Here is a 21,683-nt window from a genome sequence, read left to right on the forward strand (position 1 = left end):
GCCCCAACATTTTTCTAAGATTCAGTCCTTGTCTGAAGCAGTTTTTCATTCCTTTATTTATCTCTTATTAAATGTCAGGCATTTGGGCCCTAGTGATACAGCATTCCAAATAAATTAGCATCCAGGGACAAGAAACACAAATAAACAAGCTATCTTAACCCTCGGGCTGCACCTTCTTCTTTGGAAAAAAAAAAAAGAAGAAAAGATAAATGGGAGACAAAGACATGGATGCTTCTTTAAATGTAATATTCAATGGCTTCCTCACCTGAGCCATAGGGACAGAAAAGGGGGCTCAAGGTAAATTAATAAAATGTAAACAAAGGGACTGGACCTGATGATTCATTGGCAGGGCATGTGCTTAGATTGTCCCCCAAACTAAACTGGCTGTCATCATAAATTATTAAGGATGCCTGCCTTCCATTGATGTATGTATGTATACAGTTTTAGAAAAATCCAGCAACTTGTTATTCAGTAAAAATAGCTTTCTCACTTAAAAGTCCAAGATAAGGACCACAGAGGTAAATTATCAGGAGGGTAAAAGCCCGTGGAGCCAGGCTGGAAGATATGAGTTCAGACCTTTCTGGTACTATCAACATCTTATTTCTAACTCTCTGGAAATAACATGCATTAGTTGTTTGTTTGTTACTGATAAAATATTAAGCTAGGGCTAGAGACATAACTCAGAGGGTAAAGATGTCTGTGTGGTGACCCGAGTTCAATTCCTAGACTCCACTTGGTGGAAGGACAGAGCTCACTCCTGAAGGTTGTCCTCTGTGTGCATGCTATGAACCTGGGTGCCATCGGGAGCAGCAAGGGCTCTTTACCACTGAGCAATCGCTCCAGATCCTTGACGGTTTATTTTAAATCGGTTGTTGGGCTATGGTTTTATGAATCCTAAGATCTTTGTAGGTCTTAGGATTCATAAAACCAGATGGGAAGTTTCTATGCAGATCAGGGAAGTTTTACAACTGATATATTAGAAACGAAGTTTCACGTGACTTACCCTGTCTTAATCCATCTGAAGTGGACTCTGAGTCAGTAACACCCGTTTGTCCTGATTTCACTATACTAAGACTTCTTTTTTTTTTCTCTCTCTTACATATAAGCTGCTTTGGAAAAAGCCTCTTTAAAAGACAAATTGTCCAATAGGAGCACAGAAAAGCCCTTCTGGTTAGTCCTGGAAAGATTAGGATATCATTTCATATTAGAACAGCAAACAGCAAAAGTAAAGAAAGACAGTATTGTGTGAATAGTTTACAACCATTTTTACAGCCAAGACTCTATTCCTTGGAATTGACCTGGGTCCAACCTGTAAAGTTGACAGGCTGGAGGTCCCTCACCACAGCACCCTCTTCTGTCTGGGAGGTGCTTATGCAGATGGGAGGGAAGAAAATTAGCTGGCCATCAATTCATCACTACAAAGGGCTGCCAGACCCATTAGTGTTCCAAATGTAAAATTGGATTAACCTTAAATGATCTCAGGGGTAGAAGAAAAGTAGCTCACAGTCATGGACCAGAAAAGAAAAAGTCAAAGGCTAGAGTTTTTCATTTTCTATGGCCACTTTTAACTAATGCATTTTGAAACAAAAGTTTTAATTATTGATTTCTCTAGTCATGTCAGCATCTCAGAATACAGACAGACCTTGCTTTCATACAATAGATCTTTATTTAAGGCTCTCTGTAATAGTCCTCCTCTTGAGACCAGGTTTGCCTTCCTTAAGCTAAATACCAGTAGCTTATTTAACCATTGTACATAGGCACAGACTTCTCAAACAAACAATGGGAGCTGCTCACTACGCAAGGGCAGGTGATCTTACTTGGATTTCAGCATTTGATTCTCCTCATGCCCCTGTGTCAGCTGAGTGATTCATAATTCCCATACTGCAGATGAAGAAACTGAGGACTCAAGGAACTATACATGGGGCTTGGGGATGTGGCCCAGCTAAGAGTACTTGTCTAGAATGTGCAAGACCTTGTGCCCAAATGCCAGTACAGCATAAAGCAGGCACAGTGCCACATCTGTAATCCTGACACTTGAAAGGTGGAGATTAGAAGTTCAGCGTCATTCCTGACTTCACAGCCAGTTCAAAGCCAGCCTAGGTATTCAAAACTCATTCACTACCTTCTTCTTTATTTTCATTCATTTTCTAAAAACATCAGCACTGAGTCCACCATATACACCCATGAACCTATCACCACAGTACTCAACAAGGGTGTCTGTCAGCATCAGCATCCTTCTCCCACACAGTAATACTGATGGTCCTAAAACTGTTGGGAGGAAACCTTTCATGGTGGAGCCTAGAAGAAGGGAGTTACATGACTGGGGCTGTGCCTTTGACAGAGAGGATCCTCATCTCTTTCTACTTCTGTCCTCACTGCCATGAGGTGAGAAGGCTTGCTCCACCATCTCTCCCTGACATAATGCTCTGTCACACCACAGACCCATGGCAATGGGGTCTAGTGGCCACAGAATGGAACCTCTAAAACTCTGAGTCAAAACTAGTGTTCCCTTATGTTAAGTTAGCCTGTCTCAGGTACCTATCACACTGGCAGAAAGCTATCCGCATGGTTTGGTTGTGGCATTACTTGTCTGAGAGAGGAAGCCATGGACAGTATATTCTTGGAGATTCCTTCTTTCTGTTCTATGCAGGGTTCTGTGGATATGAACAACAAAAGCACTGGCCTCATCGGCACATGAGAGTGGAACCCCAGCAACATGGCTTTCAGCTCTGGGAATCTCTATAAGGACTATCCAGAACTGAGTTTAGTAGCTAATGCCCATGAGCCTAGTACTCAACTCAAGAACTGAGGCAAAAAATAAAATAAAAATTTAAAAAAAGGGTCACCATGAGTTTAAGGATATCTTGGCCTACACAATGAACACAAGGCCAGTGTTGACTATATAGTGTAAGACCAAGTCTCAAAATCACACATACGCATACACATACACACACATATACATGTTTATATTTATATAACATAAATAAATACATTTATGCATTTATATATTTGCATTTATATTATATACCTTTTATACATTTTTATATCTACTATAGTTTTATATTATATCTAATATAAATTATTTATGTCTTATATCCCTAATATATTTTATATATATGTAAAGGCTACTAGGGAAAGTGAAGTTTAATACTTGGGCAGAATGCAGCTTAGAAACTAGTAGTAAATTTTAATGATTCAGGTTTGTTTATTTACAAAGGCCAGGAATTGCATGTGTCAGTTTTTGTGACTTATTCCTGAAGTCTTTTATCACTCAATGAAAACTCAATTGCCTTACCTCACTGCCTCTCACAATAAGGTCTGGACCTGGTGTTCCCATTAGCACTAACCTTACATTATAAACAGCTAATCTAGAGGCCAGGGAGCCAGTGCTAGATCTGCACAGGTGGATAGCTGTAAATGAAACGTTAGAAGTCTAGTGCTTTGAGGTTCTGAATATTCGTACTCCGCTGATGGATAATGAAACCCCACTATCAAATCAATTCTCCTACAAGGCATGAAGTACAAGCTGGGAAACCACAACAGATAGGGACTGTCAGGTCCAAATCAAACGAAAACAGGTTTGGAGTGTTGTGCTGAAGGGGGCATGAGTTGTTTCTCTTGCCATTGGGTTCTCAGCCCAGCTAAACTTGAAATGTCCACCTTCTAATCAGGGTACATCACCCTCATGGCACAGCTCTGGCACATGTAAGGGCCTTAATAATGTATACTTTAATAAGCTGCACAACCACATGGCACTAGAAATTTACAAAGGGACAATGTGGACACAAAAGAGGAGGATGGCTCCAGGCCTCCCACCACTATACAGGGGCAGACTCACCAAACAGTGCCATTTTCCTGTCCATGACAGGAGGCCCTGTTAAGCCATCCGGTCTCTAGCACCACCACTTTGCACACATGAGGCCAGGCCTTCTTCTAGGAACATGTGAAAATGAACTAAATTCGTTGGTACATTGGAAATGACTTTGTTACCGAGCGCACCCTGTTTCAGTCTTGGGTGTATGTGTGTGTGTCCATGTGCCTGAAAGTATGTATGCAGATGCATGTGTACATGTGTGTGTGTGTGTGTGTGTGTGTGTGTGTGTGCGTGTGCGTGTGCGTGTGCGTGTGCGTGTGCGTGTGCGTGTGTGTGTGTTCATGTGGAGGTCAGAGTCAACTTCAGAAGTCGTTCTTCAAATGCTATCTAGTTAGTGGGACAGAGTCACACTGGCCTGAAGTTCACCAAGTAGGCTAGGTTGGCATTGGGATAGAGTCACACTGGCCTGAAGCTCACCAAGTAGGCTAGGTTGGCTGGCAAGCAAGCACCAAGAATCTGCCCGCCTCTGACCCACAAGTGTGTTATCATGTCCTGCTTTTTTATATAGATTCCGGAATCTACACTCATATCCTAATGTTTCCACACAAGTACTTGATCAACTGATTTGTTTCCCTAGCTTCTATTTCCATATTTACAAAGTAATAGGGCACCCTAAAAACTCTGATCTACAGTGTTAGAGATTCATTGCCTCTCACAGTAGGTTCTTTAATATAATGATTATTTCACAGTGACCTACTCTGCCTCATCTTTCTTTCCATTATCATCTACTGATCCCTCTGGGATACTTTATGTAGATATTCATGAAAAACTTTAAAAATGTTACTTTTTTCTGTTTCTCCTAGTTATCACCAGCTCTCAAATTGACAGAGCTCAGAATCATCCAAGGGGATCCCAGCTGGGAATTGCCTTGGTCAGATGGGCCTGTAATGTATCTGGGGGCAGGACTGCTAGTTGAGGTGGAAGGGGCCTAGCCCACTGTGGGCAGTGCCATTCCTACAAAGGTGATCCTGGCTCTGCATAAGAAAGCTGGTTTAGCAAGGAGCCAGTGGGGAGTAAGCCAGGAAGCACTTTTCCTTTGTGGTTTCTACTTTCTTGACTTGACCTCTAAGATGAAGTAAACCTTTTCCTCCTCAAGTCATTTTGGCTATGGTGTGGAAAAGCATTGGAAAAGCAAGAGAGAATAACGTCTAGTTAGTGGTTCGATCTTTAGAGAGTAGTTCAGTAGTAGAGTGTAGTTCAGTAGTAGAGGGTTTGCCTAGCATGCACAAGGAGCTGGGCTGAATACTCAGTCCTGCAAAAGAGAAATGTAATGTTTAGCTGAGCATGCTGGTGACAGTCCACCATGCCAGCAGTGGAAGATAAGGTAGATGAGCTCAAGGCTGGCCTGCTCTACACAGTGAGACCCTCTCTCAAAACAAACAAATAAATAAAATTACAAAAAGAGCCAAAAAAGATTGTATATATTTACATTTTCATGGACTTTGTTCTTCTGTGAACTTCTGTACATAATTATTCTTTAGATTAGAAAAACTACAACCTATTGAATATATTAAATCCATAGTTGCCTTATCTTAAAAAACTAAAAAATACATCCAACAACTAACTAACATCTTAATGTTCCTACTCTTAGCTACTACTCTTTGAATTGAGGCAGTGCCATTAACAGACGAGCTGCTAAAGGTATCTCTCACACAATTATCACACTTATCAAAATATAGTGAAAGAACCTACTTGATACAACTTTTACATGAGGCACAAAACAAAGACCACAGAACTTGAAATCCCCATTAGACTCGTTTACATTCTATTAATAAAGAATCCAAGAACAGGCACCATCAGCCTCATGAATATGCATATCAAGGTCTGGAGGGAAGCCTGCTCAAACAGACCCAGGGAGCCATCCTCCCCTTAAGGCCACAGACATCTCCCTCTCTTCTCAGGAGTTATTTATAACTCACCAGCTAGAGGCACAAGCCTTTATGAATTGTCTCCCTAGCTTTGCTTGCTCATGAGCACATTTCCTACCAAGCATCACTTCATCTCCAGCTCTCAGCAGAGCATCAAGCCTGCAGCCCTGACCCCACACTTACCAAGTACCTTTCTGAGGACACGCTGACCAAGATGAGATCATCTCCAACACGCACTTTTTCTCCTTCTGATCTCTGCTTAGAGGCAGGATGTATGGTCCACCAGCAAGCCTCCCCTGCGAGTCATAGAATTAAAACACGGAGAAGACCCAGTTAATTGAAGATCCATTCCCTCTCCAGATGACGCCACTCATGGGACTTTCAGAAATACATGACTTCATGCAAATTAATCTCTTGGATCGTGGAAATGAGAAGAACTCAGCCAAACTCACTTAGGGTAGGACATACTGAAATACAACCTTTCTCTTAATGGGAAATGGGTGTGACAGTTTGGTATCTTTTCCCCAATAAAAACTGCTGAAAGGGGACATGTATTTACATATGTTAATACAGGCCTAGAAGTTCCAGTTAGCCAGTGTGATTTCATTCCCTAAACAATCTTATTAAAAATTAATATGCAGTTATGTGATTTTCATCAAAAGAAATTGATGTTTTCTATTGGAGTAGTTGCAGTGCACGTGTTCTTTTGTTGATTCAAACAGATGACACGAAGGATTGCTATCTTAAAAGCCTCATGACCATGTCTTTTCTGCTTTGCTTTATTTCCTTATATAATGCACTAGTTCCTATTAATCTGGACTCTTAGTACGGAGAGCTGCGCTATAAGAGCTGATATACATTAAAACAAATTCATCTAAGGTAAGTCAAACAGCATCAAAAAGCACACATCCATCTGCTTTCCTTAGTCCCATCGCCCCAACCAGAGGCAGCCAGGCGGCCTATCCACAGTCCCTGTGAAGTCCGAGTCCATGGTGGTCTCTGACAATGCCAGTTGTGTTCTGATGGTCCCTTCATCTCCAACCATCGTTCTCTTCCCCTACCAAGCTCCATTGTTGTTCCTTGTTTTGAGCATTTTTTTATTTTTACTCACTGTGTGTATGTACAACAAACCATGTGTGCGCGACGGTATCAGAGGACAGCTTGCAAGAGTCAATGCTTTCCCTGTACCGGTGGGATCTAGGAATCAGACTGCCAGGCTCACTAAGCCATCTCACTAAGCCATCTCACTAGCCCTTTATTATTTTTTCTAAGTATTCCTTTTTCTGAACTATCTCCCTGACACCAGAACATGAGTGCCTTTTGTTCCTTGGGGTTTTCCCAGGTCCTGCCACCACACTGCAGCACTCAGCGATTGATTTTATACGGATGAGTAGAATCATCTGAGATACATCCTAGCAACTCCTGTTGTCTGTGCAGACCCTGGGCCGAAACTGTTCTCACTCAAGCCATCCCAACAGCACATCAACAGGGAGAATTCTGCACTTCCATTCACATCTTCATTCATTCTCCCAAACTTTGATAGTGTAACCACTCTTTCTCAGTCACTGCCTCAGTAATTGAAAAGTCATCCACACAAAAGAAAAAAAATCATCTGCCTTGTGAGTTTAATTATGATGAAGACAAACAGAAAACCAAGGACAAATGTCATGGTGCTTCAGTAACTCACAATAAAAGCAGAGCGTGGGGAGGAAGCAGGGTAGAATAAAGGCTGAGGAGACAGGGGTGGACTCTGGGTGTGGAGGAGGACTCAGATAGGAGGACTCAGATGGGAGGGCTCAGATGGGAGGACTCAGATGGGAGGACTCAGATGGGAGGACTCAGATGGGAGGACTCAGATGGGAGGACTCAGATGGGAGGCTGATGGCTGTGCTATTCTATCACAAAATCAGCTCAATATATAAAATACATGTTCTAGATCATGTGTTTCGGTCTTCAAACTTAAGATTTTTTTTTTTTTTTGAGACAGGGTTTCTCTGTAGCCCTCCCTGGCTGTCCTGGAACTCACTTTGTAGACCAGGCTGGCCTCGAACTCAGAAATCCGCCTGTCTCTGCCTCCCAAGTGCTGGGATTAAAGGCGTGCGCCACCATGCCCGGCAAGATTTGTTTTAACTGTTTGCTAAAATATATTAAGTTTTAAAAAACTGAGAAACTAGAAAAAATACAGAACTGAAAAATATAGAAAATAAAGTATATATCTGAATATTATTTTTATCTTTTTATGCCCAGGATGATAAAAATTATTGAAAGCTGACTTGATTCATTATATTTTTTTCATTTTCATCATTGTTATTTTGTGAACATTTAGTTGTAAGAAAACCCACTTTTAATGACTGATGATAGAGAATGTAAACATCTACCTGACACGTGGGCTGCTTTGCTCTCTGTGTGAAAGGTGTTAGCTTAACATCAGGATGGAGACTGCTCTGGTCAAGCTTTGTGTGCGTAGGAAAAGGTTTCAGTTCTTTTCCTCTTCTGAACTTTTCGGGTCACAAAACTGTTATCAGTAGCGAACACCCAAAACTTCGTGCATGTGTGTTACATGGGTTGTCTTAAGGTGTTAGGGAGAGAATCCAGGACCTTGCACATATCTGCACTTTATCACTGAGCTATATCTACACTGACAATGTATTTTTAAAAGGGATCAAATTGAGTGAGCAGTGGGTGGATCGTCTAGTCTCTACCATGGAAGAACTGTACAGTAAAACTTGGATTCTGTCTTCCCATACCTTTTTCTACTTGATACCATACTTTTTTATTTTATTTTTGTGATATTGAGGATTGAACCCAGGGCCTCCTCATATGGTAGGCTAGGGCCCTACCACTGAGTAACATCTCTAGCTCTGTTACAAAAGCTTCATTCTAGAAGCCATGCCTTTTCCTGCTCGTCATAAAAGACAAAATGGTCTAATGGGGCACAGCGAGTCAACGGGGAAGATGCAGATGACAAAGAACAAAAATATGCAAAACCCTTCTGCTTTTGTATTTGGGATTTGCAAAGGGATGTATATTTAGATCTTTCCAAACTAGAGAAGTGACACGTAGCACAGCAGAGCCCTGAGGCAGAGCAGCAAAGAATTTCATGTTCTGGTTTTGAGTTTGAGTGCTAACATTAAGCACACCACTATCTTATACCTGAAGATATTTTGAGATGAAGGATTGAAAGCCAGGAAGGGATACTTTACACAGCATTCAGTGAACACCAGCAAGCTTCACACAACTAATCCATCATTTGGTACATACCGGGGTTTCTCCTCTCTCAATCCATAAGAAGAAAAGACATGAAGTCAAAGTTTTAAATCTCACCAATAACCTAAGAGTAATCAAGCAGGAGGAAAAACACACTCTCAATCCACCAAAAATGCCAAAGAGAAAATCATTTTCCTGACTGTTCTAAAAGCAACCATCTTATATGTCTCTGACCATATCTAGGCAGCTTGTTTCCAAACCACGTTTCATTACAGTACATGGTACTCACCTGTGGTATCCTCTTGAAGGCCAACATCGAAGGCCAGTTTGTCAGTGGAAGACCGGGAGGTGGAGAGACAGCAAAGATACTAAAAACACAAGATCAGGCATCACCACAAGCTGTTGACAGTCCTACTGAGACTATAGTGGTTAATGAAGCACTAAACATGGATGAACAAAGACATCTATGATCTATGGACTAGAATCTTAAAGGCATAGACCCATACATGGTCTACCTGAGCCATACACTTGTTCTGCTTTTAGCTTTTTGGAGGAGCTCCTGCACTGATTTCCACAGTGCTGTGTAAGTTTACAGTACTATAATCGGCACATAAGGGTTTCTGTCTCCCCACAACCTCACAAGCATTTGCTGTCATGTTTTTTTTTTCTTGATGACAGTCATTCTTACTAAGGTGGTGGGTGATATTGGAGGGTATGAAGTAGAAGCAGCGCTGTCAGAAGGGTAGAGGAAGTGTCAATGAAGGAGAGAGGGGAAATAATAGGATAACAGAATCCATGTGACATGAGAGCAGAAGAGGAGACTATTTGGAAGAAAGACCAGCCAGGCAGGGGAGGGGCAGTAATGAGAGAGATGAATGAGAACAAAGCATAATGAATGTGTGAATATATGTGCACATGTGTGCACATGTGTGCATATGTGTGCATTCATATCACATCAAAACCTGCTATTTATTTGATAACTGAAATTAAGTGATTTTATAATGTGTACAGTCACATAGTGTCTGGTTAAGCAAGCAAAGTGTTATCATCTATCTCTGATTAGCATTTTTCTCAGATTCCTTGATGCTCCTGTGACAAGTTGAGAGCTTCCAACACCTGAGGCATAGCAGCACTTGCACAGCAAGCCTTCAGAGCAACAGGATGAATGAAACACAGTACTTTGCCCTTCACAAAAGTCTAAAACACGACCTCATCAATACAAGGAGACAAGTGACTGGGGATATGTTTGTACCTCTCTCCCTTTATGTGATATCCATGGCCCTATGAAAACGTACATGATCTGATTAGAAAGTGTCCCTAAAAGAAACCTGAAAACAACTCACTTTTATCTTCTACTTTTGTTTTCATTTAAAACAAACCACGCAGAATACACTTGGGGGTGCATTTCTTCACCCTGCTGAAATGAGCACTGCATGGATATACATGCACACGTTTCTCTCAGGGAGCTCTCGCTATCAAAACTGCATTGTCTCATCTACTCATCCTTGGGTTGCCTCAAGTGTACATATTCTTAGATTTAAATTTTACATCATTTTAATGCCAGCCATCCCCCAACTTCAAACACCTTGCTAAGTGACATATGAATGAGAACTCTAAGATGAATGTGGCATGAGCTTAAAATACCAGAGCATCTGTGTGAAGCATGTCCTCTGCCAGCAAGAAGAGGAGCCATCAGAGGAACTCCAGAAACAAGGGAGGGAATCGAGTGAGGCTGGGCCCCTCTGAAGATGTGGATGGTTCGTGCCAACACTACACCAATCCTCCTATGCAGCGGTTCTCAACCGTCCTAACGCTGCGACCTTTAATACAGTCCCTCATGTGGTGGTGACCATAAAACTACTTACGTGCTACTTCAGAACTGTAACTTCTCTACTCTTAGGAATCACAATGTAAATGTCTGTGTTTCCTGATGGTCATAGGTAATCCCTATGAAGGAGTCATTCAACCCCCAAAGAGTTTGTAACTTATAAGTTGAGAATCACTCCTCTTATAGAATATAGCACATCTGGATAACTGGGTGTCCATGTGTATACAAAGGGAGATGAAGGAATGGGTTTGACAATCAGCCACTGCAGGTGGAAGTCAGGACCTTAGAGCTGTCGCATCAACTTGACCTGGAGGCTCAATCTGCATCTTGACTGCCAAGCATGAACTTTCAATGTCACAGACAAGAGGTTTCAAGGATTCCCTCGGGTAGTATTTTATCTTAGCTTAGTAAAGTATCTTACTTTCCAGAAAGGTATTTTGTGATTTATTTTTATTTTTTATATTATGTATAATATATGTGTAAACATGAACAAAAGTAACCTTGGAGGCAACAAAAGAGTGTCAGATTCCGTTAGAGGTGGATATTTAAATGTATTTATACATTAATAATTTAAAACAGAATTAGAAATGGAAAATAGTTAACATTTGGCTTTTATAATTGCCTCCTCTTAAAATGTGTCTATCAAATATATTACAGGTGTTAAGAATCTATCAAAGGCATTAAAAATAGGTAACATACCTGTTATGTCTGAATCTAACCTTCATCTTATGAATGAGAAAACTGAACAGTGCACAAGGGTATTAAAACTAAATCTAGTCAAACTTATCATTATCATTGCTGAAGTGGTATCGTCAAAATTCTAGACAGTCTACCTGACCCTGGATCAGTGTAGCCACACGAGAGATGAAATAAAGATGTCTACTCACCATACCACTGTAGGAATGGCGTAGCAATATGGCGTGTCCATAGAGGAGTGTCCGGTGGCCTCCACCTTGAGCAGTCTGAGGAAAGGGGAGAGAAGAAGGAAAGCATGAATGAGCAAACAAAAAAGTCAATAAAATTCTCTGTCTTTACCGGAAAGTTTAGTAAGACCCAAAGATATTGGAAAAGCAAACCCCCTCCAACAAGTCCTTAAACATTTAGGAAGCAAGCCATGGAGCAAGCATCTCTTCCACGTCTGGAAAGGTGAACTGGGCTTCGGGGAGGAGACATTACAACTATAACCTCTCACAGTCTTCTCAGTTACCGCCTGTGCTTCAGTTATACACAGCCTCCATTGGACAGGGAGACCAGGTTACCAGTGCATCTAGAGACCTGATAACTACCCAACGCTCAGCAATCACCTGGGAAACTTTATTTCCACAAATGAGTTTTTGCAAACCCCAAAATTGGTCACATGATCTCAGGTATTTTAAGCTTCTCATTCTCCGAAGATGCCTTTCAGGATTAGAGAACTTGCTAAACCACAAGGTCTTGGGCTTCCACTCAGATATAGATACACTTCATTTGACAGACTTCCCATGGATTCATGGCCCCAAGGATCACAGTTGGAGATGGACAAACACAGAGGACCTTGTCCTTTCTGGTGCCAGTCCCTTATTCTAAACATATCTCCTCCCTCCATCCCACATCACGTTGAGATGTCTTGAAATCCCAAATTCCCTCTGTTGCCTTCTCTAACTTATAAATGATATTTTCAAATTCAGTTGGTCAGCTACCTCGTGCATGAAGCTCATCCAGATTAAGACCCTAGTGTTAGCTCTCAGCTACACCTATACACTGGCCTCGCCCTTGGCCAGACTGAGAATCCAATGACAATGACTTTGGTTCACCTCTAGCTCTGAGAAAAGGTAAGAGGAGAGTAACTAAACAAATATTTGCTAAGTGAAAACCTTGACTGGATAGAGCTTTTCAGGCTATGGAAATGGGTGTGTATGTGTATGAAGGCCCCTTACCTCAATTAAGATGCCTAAGAAAGAAAAAAGGGAAGAGCAATGAAATTCTGCACATGGGGTGACACTTTTTTTCTTAATGGGAGCCCCAACCATATAAATTAAAAAGTTGAAAATTTATGATTTAGTTGGGGCCCATGACTTAATGAAAGGTAAAATTTGACTTTAAAAAAAATCTGTGAAAATAGTTACTTTACTTATATGCGGGGGTGGGGTGTGGGGAAAGGGGACTGGCCTCATCCCCATAGAGATGACTGACAGAGTTAATATTACAGAATAATGTCAAATAAATTCATAAAAGATAAATGGATAAAAATGTCCAAACTTTCCAATACAATCTAAGTGATTCTGCTGAATGTCATCTAAAAAAAGAAAAGAAAACTCCTCAGATAAAGTTCACAAGTCATTGTAAGACAAATTTAGCATCACTGGGTAGGACTTTAGATTTCTAGAATCATGTAAAAACAAAAAAACAGTCCAATTGTCCACCCTGGGAAATCTCATTGTAAACCAAGGTGTCGGTGTCCACACTTGGGCATGAACTCAATGTACATTCTATACTTGTATTTCTTTAGAGAACTAGTAATGGGGACTATCTATCTCTTATCCTCTGTAGGACAGGGGACCAGTTGGATTTCTATAGCCGCACTTGAGGTATTACTGCCATAAGCTTAAATATACAGGCAAGTGCGCGCACACACACATACACACACACATATAAAATCTGAATGATAAAGATGAAGACTAATTAGAGTGGATTACCAATACATGAATATTGCTGATTCTATATTCATTCTTCAATGTTGCTTCTTACAACATATGATTGCAATATATATTGGCTCGTTAATCTGTCTTTTATATTATTGATAATTGCAGCCATTAAATTCACTAACTATATAATGTTTAAACATTTTGAAGATGGCTGTAATATGTCACTTTAGAAGTTGTGTGGGAAGAAACCAGGATATACATGGAACCTTTTCTCTGTGGAACTCTCTACTAGCCTAATTCCAAACTGTCATTATGTGAGATTTTGAGAAAAAAAAAAAAAAAAAAAGAAGGAAGGAAGGAAGGAAGAAAGAAAGAAAGAAAGAGAGACATCAGAACTGCAGAGTAGCTCAGTGGTAGCGTGGTAAGGGCTGCTACCACATGAAAGCCCTGGGCGTGATTCTGAGGGAGGAGGGGAGAGAAGAAGGGGATAAAGCAGGGAAGGCGATGAGAGGAAGAGAAGTAAGGAACAGAGAAAGAAGGTGGTGAAGAGAGCAAAGGGAGGAGATGGGGAGGGGAAGGAAATCCGATTCAATAAAACTTCTATAGCACTTGGGGGCTGTCACGTGTCATGTGACTTTACAAATCCTGTGATACAGAACAACGGCCTCAGCAACAGACGAAACACGGCAAGGAGAATCTGTAGTAAGATCTCTCTCACTGTGTCTAGATATTTAAGTGGAGAAGCTTTTAAGTATATGTGCAAATATTAAACATCTGGAACGGAGAAAAATTAGTTGTTTCACAGAGAAAAAAAGTCAGAGAAATGTCTCTATGTCCAGCTTTCCCTGTTATCTAAGAATGATTGAAGGTAAAGATGAGTAGCACCCAGCACACAGGGGCATCAAGGCCAGGTGAGGTCTGACATTTCTAGACATCTGTGGGTTCTAGCTACCAGGAATCCTCTGACAGTCCTACAACCCCATGAAAACATCAAGAGTGATCCTAACAACATGAAATATGGTTTGTCCAACCCAGTCAAACACTGAGCATATAACAACCTGATAGTGAAGGGCCGGCCTCTCACTTTTGCTGGTGTGGAGACCACAAGTCTCCTGAACAAACTACCAGGCTTTAGACAGCGCCACCACATGACCCTTAGCACCAGCAATCACAAACAGGCATTCACCTGGCTAAAAAAATAGGAACTGATCATGTTCAGCAATCTCTTCCTACTAAGTGACTCCAACTGTTCTAATTGCATGCATGTGGTCTGCTTCCTGAGACGCTAAACTTGCCTCAATGTCCAATGTCTCACACTTAACAGAAATCAGAGCACAGTTCTATCATTGAGTCATAACACCTGGAGTTAACTAGTTGACCTCATTTTTCTATCTGCACAGTTTTTATGAATCAGCTCCTTCAAAGGAGCTATTAACAGATTTGGTTGATCATTGTATGCCCCTGAGGATACAGAATTGTTTAAGGGCTGAGGTAAGCAGTAAATGTTTCAATAAAAATAGTAAATGCATATTCAGCAAAAAAAAAAAAAATCTGAATTGTCAACCCAAGTTCACTGTTAATTAATATCTGCAAGGAAATGGCATATATTCATATTTTATGCTTATCATATCTCTACAACCCAAACACTTGTCATGATATATGTAATAAAGCACATAGCATTCTTTGCTTATCATTTAAACTAATGTTTTCTTCTGAAAAATAAGAGCTGAGTTACATGAATTTTCGAAGATGCCTCACATCTTTGATGAGCAGTGGCTTCAAAGAAATAAATCTGGGCTCTGTTGTCTGATGTACAGTGTCAAGTTCTTTACTATTGGTTAATGGGGCTAACCTGGGAAAAGCCACAAATGCTCGAGGGTTTGCAATGGGCATGAAAGCCTTAACTAACTCAGTCAATGGATGGGCAAGAGGACTCTATTTCAATTATTTCCTTTTCAATCTATAGCCAAGTTTCCATTCACATTTCTAGAAGTTTCTGTCTTTCAGAACAATGTCTTTCTGGGTACAAGTTGTATTAAGCCTTTACTAACTGAATACAAATAAATGCCTTTATTGCTTATGAGGTTTTACAATAAAACATCAAGCTTCTTGAATATTATATGATAATGTGGCTGAAACCACAAAAGCATTTTCAACTTCATTTTCCTCTTGCAGTATCCAACATCTTCCTTCAGGGGTGTTACCCTGTGCTTAACCTCCTAATGTCTCTCTTGAAGAGCCTCTCCTTTTCTACTTTAGTTGGGAAATAAAATAGGCCTGAATTATTTTCATTTCTAGAACAAATGTAGTGGTGGGTGCCTGTAGTTTGAATGAGAAGTGTCTCTAGGCTAGGGTATTTGACCACTTGGTCCCCTGTTGGAAGAGGTTTCAACCGTACACCCAGAGGAAGTATGTCACTTGAGGCAAGCTTGGAGAGTGTATAGCTTCATCCTGTTTCCAGTTAATTCTCTACTTCATGCTTATGGTTGAGATATGATCTCCCAAGTCTCTGCTCCTGCCACCATGCCTGCTACTTGCTTGTCATGCTTCCTCACCCCCATCTCACCTCCATCCCCCTAGCCATAATGGACTCTAATCCTCTGTAACCATAAGCTAAAATGAACTCTCTTTTGCATGTCTTCCCTCAGTGATGGACTCTAACCCTCTGGAACCATAAGCTAAAATGAACTCTCTCTCTCTCTCTCTCTCTCTCTCTCTCTCTCTCATAAATTGGTCACAGGGTTTTATCACAGCAACAGAAAAGTAACCAATATGGAATTTCTTCTAATTTCCCAATGTAAGTTCCTACTAGATTCACACAAGTGTCCTCCAAAGGCAAAGAGCCAGCATCCCTACAAAGGGAGCTTGTAATCAGGTAATAATAAAAAGAAGAAATCCCTAAAGGTGACTAACTAAACGTAACCTGTGCTCTATAACCCCAAAATGCCAAAAGTTGCTTCAGTTATAAAATCAAAACAGGCGATTTACATTTAAATGTTTACTATTTTATTTCATTTAAAATTTTTAAAGGAAAGCTATTATGGACCCAAACATAAATAAAATTCATATAACCATTTTAACTTATGAAATATCACATATAGCTACCTTAAAACTTATGGGATATTGCCTATGACAATACATAAAAAATAATAACACACGTGTGCATGATAGTGCACGCCTTTAATCATAGCACTCAGCAGGTAGAGGCAAGAAAATCTCAGAGTTTAGGCCATCTTGGTCTACAAAGTGAGTTCCAGGATATCCAGGGCTCCATAGAAAAACTCTGTCTCAACAACAACTACAACAACAAACCAACAAAACAAAACACAATGTAGGAGTATTTCATATACACACACTAAGACACATGAATTATCACATATACCCAAACTAAGACATGTGACCCATCATATATACCCACACTAAGACAGAAACTGTAACATATACAACAGAGGATCAGAGCCTCACCTTCATCATGAACTTCTGTGGAAACATAAGGAAAAGAGAGAAAGTTATTAAATACAGATCATTTCAAGGACTTAGATTTTAAATGACATATTTATCAAGATTGCATTGTTCTAATTGGAGCTATGCCAACAATAAGCAGAAAATTCACACTGCTGTTGCAACAAAACTTATATTCAACTACATGCTAGAAAAAAACGCTATAGCAAGCAAAGTCTTTCAAAAGGAATCTTTACATTAGTTAGCTGTTTTCTGTGAAAACATGCCACACTACTGAAAGCCCTGACAATGTACAACATCCAAGCACTAAGAAGGCAGTATAATCTTCCATTTATTCTCTGAAAATGCTTAAATAAAAAACCCTTCATTCCATCTCTTTTGGTGTAAATGCAGTGATAACAAGACAACTCCTCTAATTTTAGTAAAGCTGGCAGTTAAGAAGAGCCTGGTTAGGAGAATCTGAAACATGGAGCCCTGCATCCTTCATGCAAGGAACAGGAAGCAGGCTCGTAGATGCTGCCTATGATGGGAGATGCATTTCAAAAAGAGGCACGCAAAATATTTCTCCTTTTCTTGCAACAGGGCTCCTCTCGCATATTCTTTCAGAGCTTTTTCCCCTTCTGAACACATTACACATGCATCTTTCCTTGTTTTCACCAGATGTCCTCCAGTTTCCTGGATTCGTTTCTGGGAGGGCATACAGATGATAAACATTCAAGAAGAGCGAAACTGTTTGACTTCCAAACTTAGAGCTGAAGTAAGTTCTTATGAACAGATCTAAAACATATTAAGAAATATAGACATATTTCCATATCCCCAAGAGACAATCAAGGGAACATTTTTGTAAATATTAGCCACTTCCCTGAACCACACATAAACAGAAATGTGTGTATAAATAAATGGAAATTCCTCTCTGAGTAATGTCTTTCACTTTCAATATTATAAGTCCAAGGGAAATCTTTAAAGAATTTTCACTCTTTCCCGGCTCTCCTTCCCCATTGTGATTAAGGCTGCTCTGAGCTGTCATACTGCAGGCAGCAGCAGGTAAGGCAGGCAGAGCACCATAATAGGCCCAAGTGGAAGGATAAGTGATGGCGGTATGCCCAGCTCTGAACAGTTATACACCTGCCTCCAGAGTTCAGGACACATGGTGGTGAGGCAGGAGACACAAAGAGCATAAGAGCTGGGGGATGAGGAGCTGTGAAACACAAAGATGTCTTCTGGACATGGCACGGTCATTACACTCAACCTGCCCAGAGCTGTGCAGCTCTGCACAAGACCTGCATAGGATTGGCTCCATCAACATTTCATTATGGATAGGGAGGGATTCATGAGGCCCCACCCCTCCCTGAAGGAATACTGATGACAGTCAATGATTTGGGGGGGGGGGTGTCATTTTATCCAGTAGTGTAGCCACTTGGTAAGTTGCCCTTCATCCATTAAATAATCTTCTACCCCTGCTTAGTCAAGCAAATCTAATTAAACCCTGTGAACCACACACAAAGGTAGTGTGTGTGCGTGTATGTGTGTGTGTGTAAATATACATGTAATTTACATATGTATCTGTAGACATATGTAATATATACATATATATGTATATGTGTATATATGTGTGTGTATATATGTGTGTGTATATATATGTATATACCACTTGGTCCCCTGTTAGAAGAGGTTTTCCATATATATATGGAAGAGGTTTTCAGTAAGAAAGACAGGTATAGGAATGGGGTAAAATTGACTTAAATGTATAAATGTACAGAACTGTCCAAGAAAACATAAAAAGAATTTTTATTTTTCACTTAGAAAACAGAGGCAGATAGTTATAAAAAATGTAACTGATACTAGTGGTGAATGACAGCTTGAAAATTACTTCCCATGCAAAACCAAAAACTATATACCTTCATGTTATCTGGCAATATTAGATGTCCTGGCTAGCCTTCATTGCCAAGGTGACACAGCCTAGGGGAGTCTTAGCGGAGAGGCCTCAGCAGAGGAATTGCCTAGGTCAGACTAGCCTGTGGGTATGTCTATGAGGGATTGTCTGGGTCGTTAATTCTTGCAGTAGGACAAGTCACTACTATTATTCCCTAGACAAGTGGTCCTGTTGTATAAGAAACCTAGTTAAGCTTGAAAGAGTATGAGCCAATAAGTAGCCTTCCTTATGGTTCTACCTTGACTTCCTTCAGTGATGCACTATGACCTGGAAGTATAAAACTAAGCCTTCCTCCCCAATTGTTTTATCACAGCAATAGAGATCAAAATGGTAATAGTACCCAATAAGGGGATGGGAAAATAATTTTCATGTTATTCTTAAAAGAAAGAAACAAAAACATCCAACATTTTTCTATGGCACATGATTATGAGTGGTACTACTTGTAGATTTTAATTGAGCTAGGTTTGGGAATTTTCCAGTTTGCCATGACCAGTTCCCTAAGTTAACTATTTTACAGTGGCAGCAAGTGTTTTGACAAGTGTCCAGCAGAGTTGCTCAGGTCTGGTTGTCAGAATACACAGGTTAAATGACACCAAGAAAAGTAACAGAGTGGGAGGAAGACCTGACCATGCAACGGACTAGAACAGACTAAATGGAATGAAGGAAGAACAGCACACGTGAATGGCACTCAGCTTTCCCGAGACAGCCAAAAGCAGGAAAGACTGGTTTTATCAAGACAACCTTCTTTTCCCCCCAAATCTCTTGGATAACTTGGCTTAAGTTGTAACTATAACAGGTGATTATAGCATTAAAGATATTCCAAAGTGGTCACTCATGGGCAAGAAGAAAAGCAGAATGCACTATAACAAGAGGAATGGATGTATTAGTTTGGTACCCGTCCAAACACTAAAGTCTAGCAAAGACAACAGCAACCAAATCAACTAAGAAAAGGATCTTTAAAAAGGAGATGGCAAGGTGGGAAAGGCAACTGAGGCAGAAAGATACTGAAAGACATAACCTCTCTCAGTGCTGAGAACAATGAGTTTATGCCTAAAATACATATAATGAAAGATAAACTGAATTAAATTCACTTGTGAAAATTTCTCTGGGCATAAACTAAAATTTCACTAGAGAAAGCATGGGCACATCGCATGGGTCCTGACCCACTTCCTGTTCTGGTAGAAGGTTTTAGATGGTGTGGAAGGACTTTCAAACTCTGGGCTAGAAAAGGCATTGAATGCTCAAAGCATGGTGAACATTTCTGTGTGAGCAAGCCAGTAAGCAGCACCCCTCCATGGCCTCTCCATCAGCTCCTGTCTCCAGGTTCCTACCTTGCTTGAGTTCCTGCCCTCACTGTTTTTGATAATTATAGTTTTTGAACTGTGAGTGAAATAAACTCTTTTTTCCCAAAGTTGCTCCTGGTCATGGTGTTTCATTGCAGCAACAGTAACACTAACTAAGAAACTGTTTACGTGGAAACACAAAGCTTTGGTTTTGGGTGCAAAACTACATGTGGCAGTCATGCAGTATCTAGGGTTAATTCAGTTCCTTCAGATCTCACAGATGATGGGAAAGTTCCCTCCAGACAGAGCAAGAGCTGAGGCATGACTGCCCACACCTTCACTAACATAAAAACAGGGAGAGAAATTCACTTAACACACACAGAGGTGATGACATTGGACAAATGGCTGACTGAATTCTACAGAATCCCCTGTGGTCATCCAATGCCATAGATCTAAGAGACTCTAGGTGGTATTCTTGGGGAACACAAATGGTTACCAGGAGAAAACCAAGTAAAATCACAATGTTTATGCTGATAGCACTTGGGTGTGTACACACACACACACACACACACACACACAATTATGTTCAGTCTTGTCCCCAATTCAAAGCCAGGAACAGTCGCTCAGGGACCACATTCACTGTGAGAGTTTGTAGCTTAGCCTTGCTCTCTTTAACTGTTAGTAATGTAAAACAGTGTGACAGCCATTCTCGGCTGTCAACTACACCTGGAAGTATAACCCAAAAGTGGATACACACTTGTGAGGGATTTTTGTTTAATTTGAACTAGAAAGATCCACATCGAATCTGGATCTCTGAGGTAGGAAGGCATGCCTTTAATATAGATCTTATGAGCTGGGAGAACATCAATCTAATCCAGGTCTTTAATTCTATTCTGGCCCATGCCTCTGCTAGAAGTCTATATAAAATCAGCTGATATATCCAGCCTTATAGACTGGGCAACTCCTGGATTCTTGGACTTCCCATTCCCAGCCAGCCATTGTTGGATTAGCTGTACCGTGGCCAGTAAGTGATGCTAGTATGTATGTATATATGTGAACATATATGTATATGTGTGTGTGTGTATATAGCTAGATACATATAGGGACTGGAAAGAGGGGAGAGAGAGAAACTGCAGTCAAGATAAAATCAAACAAATGTTAATAATTCTGGGCCACTGAGATGTCTCAGCAAGTAATGTTTGCCACCAAGCCTGAGAGTTACAGGAAAGAATGGATTCTATATCTAGATGGAGGCATTCCCTTGTCCCTCCCTTAAGTTAATTCTGTTGGGCTGGTTCCCTCAGAAAGGTGAGTTCTTTGTTAGATAATGCACTCAGTCCCAGAATGCCACCCCAGTGTAGCCCCTACCAGCCCCCATAATAGGGGCTAAGCTGGGTCTGCCTGCCTTTCTGAGTCTTGACTCAGAAAAGTGAAACTATTTCTTTTTTTCTCTAATTCTCTTTCTGATGTTTGCCAGAGCCTATTGTGCCTTCTCTGGTGTGTGAGCTTGCTCTCTCTCTCTCTCTCTCTCTCTCTCTCTCTCTCTCTCTCTCTGTCTCTCTCTCACTCATCCCCCTCATTGCCATGTGCTGATATCCAACACC

General features: G+C 40.7%; 1 protein-coding gene across 11 annotated transcripts in view; it reads right to left on the minus strand.

Moving 5' to 3' along the window:
• The window catches only part of Ryr2 (ryanodine receptor 2), a 562,694-nt gene that overhangs the window by 322,537 nt on the left and 218,474 nt on the right, over window positions 1-21,683 (minus strand). For all 11 annotated transcript variants that reach the window (XM_029468301.1, XM_029468299.1, XM_029468302.1 and 8 more), the window contains exons 5-8: window positions 16,867-16,881; window positions 11,665-11,739; window positions 9,239-9,317; window positions 5,926-6,038 (exon numbers count right to left, since the gene is read on the minus strand). In XM_029468301.1, the coding sequence (XP_029324161.1) occupies window positions 5,926-6,038; window positions 9,239-9,317; window positions 11,665-11,739; window positions 16,867-16,881 (282 nt within the window). The remainder of the gene's footprint in view (window positions 1-5,925; window positions 6,039-9,238; window positions 9,318-11,664; window positions 11,740-16,866; window positions 16,882-21,683) is intronic.

This window comes from Mus caroli, chromosome 13, assembly GCF_900094665.2.
Source record: "Mus caroli chromosome 13, CAROLI_EIJ_v1.1, whole genome shotgun sequence".
NCBI lineage: Eukaryota > Metazoa > Chordata > Mammalia > Rodentia > Muridae > Mus > Mus caroli.